This window comes from Oncorhynchus tshawytscha, unplaced genomic scaffold (genome assembly GCF_018296145.1).
Source record: "Oncorhynchus tshawytscha isolate Ot180627B unplaced genomic scaffold, Otsh_v2.0 Un_contig_6164_pilon_pilon, whole genome shotgun sequence".
In the NCBI taxonomy this organism is placed as follows: domain Eukaryota; kingdom Metazoa; phylum Chordata; class Actinopteri; order Salmoniformes; family Salmonidae; genus Oncorhynchus; species Oncorhynchus tshawytscha.
The window spans coordinates 155,735-164,613 of NW_024609517.1; the positions used below are offsets into that span (position 1 = coordinate 155,735).

Genomic DNA, 8,879 nt, shown 5'->3' on the forward strand with positions numbered 1-8,879 from the left:
TTCGAAACTTTTCGCATAATGAACACACCTCTAATGAGGAGAATGTATTTCATTGGTTGAGTCTGCGCCAGAGAAAGCCGCTCGAGCTGAAAGTTGATTGGTGATTTGGGGCTGTGCATGGCAGTCTTGAAAAATGAAGTCTTCAGAAATGGTGAGGGGTAGAACATACATCGATAATGCAAGTCTTATGCATCAACCTATTCAATTTGAAGTTACTTTTTGCAGTTACAATACATATGCAGTTTTGCTAAGTCATAGGCTACTGCCTATGAATAATGATTCAGAAGTTTAGTGTATTGACTGGTGTTGTTTCTATTGTGTTTCCATCTGGAAACCTGTGGAAATGGAACTAACACATTGAATCAATTCACAGCTGTTAATTAGTGGAGGCTGTTGAGAACAGTTATAGGAGGACGGGCTCTGTGTAATGGCTGGAATGGAGTTATTGGAACGGACTCAAACATGAGGTTTCCATATGTTTCATACTGTTTCAATGATTCCATTCCAGCCATTACAATGAGCTGTCATCATATAGCTCCTCCCACCAGCCTCCACTGCTGTCAATCACTTAGAAGCTCTGGATGAATTTATTTAATACATTTTGTTGGAAAGCTTTATATAAAATCCAAAGGTATTCCAGAAACTAGTTATTAGAAATATACATACTGTGTTGTTGTTTTTCTTTAGTAAAATGAACTCAACTAGATCCAAGAGGGAGCTTAAAGGGGCAGTAAGCAATTTCTACATCCATTTTTGCAGAATAGAACTTAAATGCCTCATGGGCTGAGCTCAACTGTACTACCCCGTCAGAACCCGAAAGCTTGTTTTACTCTGTTTGTAAATTAATTAAATGTAAACAATGTATGCTTACAACAATAATGTTGATATAATGGATGGTTAGTCCTTGATTGTTTTTATTTTCTTTAACCTCCACAAGTTCCTCTCATTTCCTGTTGAAGAAGTTCCGGATAACATGTGAACATGGCACATTGCCTGTGATAAGGATCTTTGGGAGGATGGAGGATGGAGGAAGGAGTACACTAGTGGTCTGTGGGAGGTTCCTGATAACATGTGAACATGGCACATTGCCTGTGATAAGGATCTTTGGGAGGATGGAGGATGGAGGAAGCAGTACACTAGTGGTCTGTGTGAGGTTCCTGATAACATGTGAACATGGCACATTGCCTGTGATAAGGATCTTTGGGAGGATGGAGGATGGAGGAAGGAGTACACTAGTGGTCTGTGGGAGGTTCCTGATAACATGTGAACATGGCACATTGCCTGTGATAAGGATCTTTGGGAGGATGGAGGACGGAGGAAGGAGTACACTAGTGGTCTGTGGGAGGTTCCTGATAACATGTGAACATGGCACATTGCCTGTGATAAGGATCTTTGGGAGGATGGAGGACGGAGGAAGGAGTACACTAGTGGTCTGTGGGAGGTTCCTGATAACATGTGAACATGGCACATTGCCTGTGATAAGGATCTTTGGGAGGATGGAGGATGGAGGAAGGAGTACACTAGTGGTCTGTGGGAGGTTCCTGATAACATGTGAACATGGCACATTGCCTGTGATAAGGATCTTTGGGAGGATGGAGGACGGAGGAAGGAGTACACTAGTGGTCTGTGGGAGGTTCCTGATAACATGTGAACATGGCACATTGCCTGTGATAAGGATCTTTGGGAGGATGAAGGACGGAGGAAGGAGTACACTAGTGGTCTGTGGGAGGTTCCTGATAACATGTGAACATGGCACATTGCCTGTGATAAGGATCTTTGGGAGGATGGAGGACGGAGGAAGCAGTACACTAGTGGTCTGTGGGAGGTTCCTGATAACATGTGAACATGGCACATTGCCTGTGATAAGGATCTTTGGGAGGATGGAGGACGGAGGAAGGAGTACACTAGTGGTCTGTGGGAGGTTCCTGATAACATGTGAACATGGCACATTGCCTGTGATAAGGATCTTTGGGAGGATGGAGGACGGAGGAAGGAGTACACTAGTGGTCTGTGGGAGGTTCCTGATAACATGTGAACATGGCACATTGCCTGTGATAACGATCTTTGGGAGGATGGAGGACGGAGGAAGCAGTACACTAGTGGTCTGTGGGAGGTTCCTGATAACATGTGAACATGGCACATTGCCTGTGATAAGGATCTTTGGGAGGATGGAGGACGGAGGAAGCAGTACACTAGTGGTCTGTGCGAGGGACCACTTCCTCTATAGTCTTCTTTTGATTGTGAAACAACCCTTCCGTCAGTCTTTTTATTTCTTCATATTTTGGGTTTGGTAGATAATGAGTTGAGAGTGTAAGTTGGTCAGACAAAGTCCTAACTCCTAAACCCACCCACTAAGAGCTCCTAATAGTTCCCTCTCCTGGGAACTGGAAGACAAGACTGGGACGATGCACTAACTACAGTATATAACGCAACAGTACCTCTGTTCCAACAATCCTTTCTTCTTGGTGTGCTCCCCTATGCTTCTGTCTGGGATTGGAAAAGGGTAAGTCCATGAAACAGACGGACAGGTGTGGCCCCGCAGAGTGAAGACCAGGAGGATGGCATACAGTGTGGACTTCAATCTGAGACCTATAATGGAGCTTGAATTAGAGTAAGTTGCTCTTTACTCTCATCTCTCTGTTAATGGCGGGATGTTTAAGTAGAGCTGTGTTTTGTAGCCCATGTCTGTCCACAGTTGCATATTCTGCAGGAGATACTGCATTATTGTGTGTGCTTTGTTGTTCCTCGTTGTTAGTTCTAGTTTCACAAACACTCTCTCTGTCTGGCTGTACATAGTTGGTGCATAGGACATCATTAGTTTGGAATAGGTCAAGGTTTAATCTCAGTTATCCTGGAACAACAATATTGCGTAATTTAGTCAGATACTGGATGATGGTACCATTTATGTTTATGCAGTCTGTTCACGAGAGATTAGTCAAGGTCTTAACATCCCATTCAAAAGTTCCTTTAACGCTGTCCAACTACTGTATGGTTGTAAGGGAAGGGAACACTGCTGCTCTCTAACCAAGGTTGATTTGAGGAGCAAACTGAAGCAAAGCGCTTTTAGAGGACAGTGGAAGTTGATAAAAAAGTGCTTCTTTATTGCAGTGACATTTAGGAATTTGAGTTTCTCCCAGACTGTCTAGTGTTTGTTTAGTGAATGTTAGTTCTCAAAGACAATCTTATTTAAAATATATAGCTCCCTTATCTGTTCTACATACGTTATATGTGGTTTTAGTAGTTAAAGTGTACACAGATTTTTTTTTAACAGAAAAATGATTTTCGATGTATTTATAAAATTTTTATTTCACCTTTTTATTTTTATTTAACCAGGTAGGCCAGTTGAAAACAAGTTCTCTTTTACAACTGTGACCTGGCCAAGATAAAGCAAAGCAATGTGACAAAAACAACAACACAGGCTTACACATAAACAAACGTACAGTCAATAACACAATAGAAAATAAAAAATAGAAGAATCTATGTGCAGTGTGTGCAAATGTAGAAGATTAGGGAGGTAGGCAATAAATAGGCCATAGAGGCATAATAATCACAATTTAGCATTAATACTGGAGTGATAGATGTAAAGATGATGATGTGCAAGTAGAGATACTGGGGTGCAAGAGGGTAAGTAATAATATGGGGATGAGGTAGTTGGGTGTGCTATTTACAGATTGGCTGTGTACAGGTACAGTGATCGGTAAGCTGCTCTGACAGCTGATTCTTACAGTTCGAGAGGGAGATATAAGACTCCAGTTTCAGAGACTTTTGCAATTCGTTCCAGTCATTGGTAGCAGAGAACTGGAAGGAAAGGCGGCCAAAGTAAGTGTTGACTTTGGGGATGACCAGTGAGATATACCTGCTGGAGTGCGTGCTACACTTTGGTGTTGCTATGGTGATCAGTGAGCTGAGATAAGGCGGGGCTTTACCTAGCAGAGCCTTGTAGATGACCTGGAGCCAGTGGGTTTGGCGGCGGATATGTAGTGAGGGCCAGCCAACGAGAGCGTACAGGTCGCAGTGGTGGGTAGTATATGGGGCTTTGGTGACAAAACGGTTGGCACTATGATAGGCTCCATCCAATTTACTGAGTAGAGTGTTGGGGGCTATTTTGGAAATGACATCGCCGAAGTCAAGGATCTGTAGTATAGTCAGTTTTCTGAGGGTATGTTTGGCAGAATGAGTGAAGGAGGCGTTTGTTTGCAAAATAGGAAGCAGATTCTAGATTTCATTTTGGATTAAAGATGTTTAATGTGAGTGGAAGGACAGTTTACAGTCTAACCAGACTCCTAGGTATTTGTAGTTGTCCACATATTCTAAGTCAGAACCGTCTAGAGTAGTGATGCTAGTCAGGCGGGCGGGTGTGGGCAGCGATCGGTTGAAGAGCATGTGCTTAGTTTTACTAGCATTTAGAAGCAGTTATTTGTCCTCTGGTCTGTTTCTCTCTTTTGGATATGTTCCAGTGACCCCGGTTGCCTTGGCAACATTGGAGCCTTTTGTTCGATTAATCATTGTCCTGAGAATAGGAAATCATAACATCGACAAGCACTGGCTATTTTTTCCTCAATCGTTGCATAATTCATATTGAATGTGTTTTTATATGTAGATAAAACCAAGAATAAGGGAAAGGTGGATACCTAGTCAGTTGTCCAACTTAAATGTGTCTTCCGCATTTACCCCAACCCCTCTGAATCAGAGAGGTGCGGGGGAATAGTTGGTTAACTGTCTTGCTCAGGGGCAGAATGACAGATTTTTACCTTGTCAGCTCGGGGATTCGATCCAGCAACCTTCCGGTTACTGGCCCAACGCTCTAACCACTAGAATAACACTGCTGTGTGTGTGTGTGTGTGCATTTGTTTACGCATTTACAAGTATCTGTCCATTCATCTGTACAGCCGTCTGTTGATGCATGCACGTGTACCATAGCCCTCTGTCTGGTATAAACCTCTTCTATTCCATTGCTCAACGTTCACCAGGAGTCTTAGGGGTGATGATACGGCCCAGGACTCTATGACGGGAACAGGTCTGGAGAGTGGCAGTCGTGAAACCCTGGAAATGGAGGTCCTTACAACAGAAAGCAGAGGTACTTCTATATGTGGTTGTATCCCAAGTGGCACCCTATTCCCTATGGGCCCTGGTCAAAAGTAGTGCACTATATGGGCAATCGGTTGCCTTTTAGGACGTAGCCAGTTTGTTACAAGTGAATGTTTTCCAGTGAACTGATATGCTCATTGATGTGAGGACTGATAACTTCGAACTCCCTCTGATAACCACTACATCCATAACAGTGTTAGCCTGGTCCCATACTGTGCTGTAGCCAACTTGTCTTTATCATTGCCATGCCTACATGTATGACAAAGAACATAATACACAGAGGAGTTGGATAAAGCACAAGCAGACTACCACCAGGGTCGTGTTCATTAGGCACCAAATGCAACAAAACTGAATGAAACAAGGAGAGGCTACTTGGACTTGTTCAATAAGAAATGTTTGCAGTTGAAACATAATAATATAATAATAATTTTCCATTGCATGCCCTAATGAACACGACCAAGGCCACTACAGTGTGTCTTACTGAATATATTTTATCATCTGATTAATCATATTCTGTCACGCCCTGTCTTAGTATTTTGTGTTTTCTTTATTTATTTGGTCAGGCCAGGGTGTGACATGGGTTTATTTTAGGTTTTTCGTAGGTTTTGGGATTGTGGCTTAGTGGGGTGTTCTAGCAAAGTCTATGGTTGCCTGAGGCGGTTCTCAATCAGAGGCAGGTGATTCTCGTTGTCTCTGATTGGGAACCATATTTAGGCAGCCATATTCTTTGAGTGTTTCGTGGGTGATGGTTCCTGTCTCTGTGTTAGTTTGCACCAGTTTAGGCTGTTTTGGTTTTCACGGTACGGTTATTGTTTTTGTATTGATCGTGTTTATTCGTCTATTAAAGATGTATATTATTAACCACGCTGCATTTTGGTCCGACTCTCCTTCGACGGAAGAAAACTGTAACATATTCAATCATATGTTCCCCACAGATAGGCTGGCCAGCCAGATGAGTGATGTCAGAGAGCGGGCAGATGAGAGGAGTGAGGAATCCATACAGACCAACCTTCTGGTCAGGAAGCGCTGGTCTACCACCACCCTGAGGGTCCTGTCCTCCATGCCCAGTCGCAGCATCGGTGAGACCATCCTTTCAGTCACAAGCCGATTTAAGGGGAAACCTCAGGGTTGTGTTTAATAGACACAGAAGGGAAGAAAACGGCTTGAAACCGTGAGGTACTTCCTGAATTTGTTCAAATAAATGCTTGTTTGACGTTGCAAACGGTTTTGCCACGTTGTGCCCTAATGAACAAGACCCAGGTCAAAGGCTTTTGTGTGACTCATAAAGAGACTATGGGTGATATTTTGAGAGCATACAAAAATGTTGCAGTTCCTCTTGTATCTGCCCTGTTACCCATGTGGCTCAGTTGGTAGAGCATAGCACACAGGGTTGTGTGTTCGATTCCTACCGGGAATCAGTATGAAAACGTATTCACTCACTACTGTAAGTCGCTCTGGATAAGTGTAAACGCACCACACACATTTTAAATATGTACAATGGTTTGGAAATCTACATCTATGTGGATGGTCAAAATGGGGGGGTCTAAGAACATGAATAAGTCATTAGATGAGTTTCCTGTCTCTTGTCTTACTGTGTCAGAAGTTTCAGAAAACTACTGGAGGAGAATATGGCCTACGCAAAAGCCACTGACCTCACAAGTGGTTGACATTTGAATAAACTGCTGGGGTGTATTCATTAGTGCACACCGTAGTGAACCATGTATGCTGTGTAACAGAATACTTATTGGACAAGTTCAGGTTAGACAAATGTTTCGGCCATTTGTTTCCGTTTGGTTCCTAGTGAATACACCCAGGTAGTAAATGTAATCTTCCTCCTTTTAAACCTCAGGAAATGGTCTCTCCTCACTCAGGGCAGCAGAGTCGTCTTGAAATCATCTCCCAGTGCAACATCCGTTCTACTCAGCTGCGCAGGTACCACCGCCAGACCCAAGACGTTTCCCTCTCCTCCAGACCTAGTATCCGTGGCTATGGGATCGAGGCAGACTCTGAGGATGTCTGTGAGGAAGGTGAATCCCCAAACCCACTTCACCATCCACCCCTGAAGGCAATAGTCTTTCACCAGCTTTGAGGGGCCTTCTACCACCCTCACTACAGACACAGGACAATGTGTATGGCATTTGAAACCAGACAGTTTTAGATCTTTTAGATCAACCTTTGAACAGAGTGAACATTCCCTGACTGTCCCTCCGCTGGGAGTCAGTGTCTGTTTTGTGTGCTCTGATGATATGGGCTGTACCAACAAGAATGACTCCGCTGTTAAAAGTTAAAGATATCAAGGTTTGGTTAGAAAATGTTATACTGAACAAAAATATAAATCAACATGAAGCAATTTCAAAGATTTCACTGAGTAACAGTTCATATAAAGAAATCAGTCAATTGAAATACATTTAATTCGGCCCAAATCTATGGATTTCATGACTGGGAACCACGGTAGGTTTGTGGCACCTTAATTGGGGAGGACGGGCTTGTGGTATTGGCGGAGCGGAATCAGTGGAATGGTATCAAACACATTTTTTTGTTAGTTACAGATTTGTTGGTCACCTATACCTTAAAAAGGTAGTGGCGTGGCTCAGAAAACCAGTCAGTATCTGGTGTGACCACCATTTGCATCATGCAGCGTGACACATCTCCTTCACATAGAGTTGATCAGGCTGTTGACTGTGGCCTGTGGAATGTTGTCCCACTCTTCAATGACTGCGAAGTTGCTGGATATTGGCGGGAGCTGGAACACACTGTCGTACATGTCAATCCAGAGCATCCCAAACATGCTCAACGGTTGAAATGTCTGAGTATGCAGGCCATGGAACAATTGGGACATGTACAGCTTCCAGGAATTGTGTACAGATCCATGCGATATGGGTCTGTGCATTATCATGCTGAAACGTGAGGTGATGGATGAATGGCACGACAATGGGCCTCAGAATCCCGTCACAATATCTCATATCTATTGATAAAATGCAATTGTGTTTTGTTGTCCATAGCTTATGTCTGCCCATACCATAGCCCCACTGCGACCATGGGGCACTCCGTTCACAATGTTGAAATCAACAAAACGCTTTCCCTCACATCTGCCATCTGCCTGGTACTGTTGAAACCGGGATACATCCGTAAAGAGCACACTTCTCCAGCATGCGAGTGGCCATCGAAGGTGAGCATTAGTCCACTGAAGTCTGTTACGATGCCAAACTGCAGTCTGGTCAAGACCCTGGTGAGGACAACGAGCACACAGATGAGCTTCCTGAGATGTTTTCTGACAGTTTGTGCAGAAATTTTTCGGTTGTGCAAACCCACAGTTTCATCAGCTGTCGGTGTGGCTGGTCTCAGATGAGATTCCGCAGATGAAGAAGCCGGATGTGGAGGTCCTGGGCTTTTGTGGTTACATGTGATCTGTGGTTGAGGCCGGTTGGACCTACTGACAAATTCTCTAAAACAATGTTTGAGGTGGCTTATGGTAGAGAAATTAACATTAAATTATCTGGCAACCGCTCTGTTGGACATTTCTGCTTGCCAGTTGCATGCTCTCTTAATAGCCAGGCAAATACAAGCCTGTCTCTTATATTTGTGGTTGTGTTCAGTGATTGAAGCAAATAAATGCCTGGGCTATTAAATTGAAGTTTTATGGTATCCTTGTAACTTTGTGTGGATTACAGAGACCAAGAGACAGGAGCTGGTCAACAATCTTCAGAGTCTGTCGGCCGGTGACCGTGTGCGTATGCTGCGTGCCACGCCCTTAGTCTGGCTGAGAAGACTAAACTGAGGTGTGTGCCATA

General features: G+C 43.7%; 1 protein-coding gene across 1 annotated transcript; it reads left to right on the forward strand.

Annotated features, from left to right (window-relative positions):
* The first annotated feature begins 941 nt into the window (after positions 1 to 941).
* LOC121845011 (transmembrane channel-like protein 6) lies at positions 942 to 8,866 on the forward strand. The gene is made up of 5 exons (XM_042315676.1): positions 942 to 2,611; positions 4,971 to 5,077; positions 6,024 to 6,167; positions 6,960 to 7,115; positions 8,760 to 8,866. The coding sequence occupies exons 1-5, from the start codon at positions 2,559 to 2,561 to the stop codon at positions 8,864 to 8,866; spliced, it is 567 nt and encodes a 188-aa protein (XP_042171610.1). The 5' UTR covers positions 942 to 2,558.
* Positions 8,867 to 8,879: the final 13 nt, after the last annotated feature.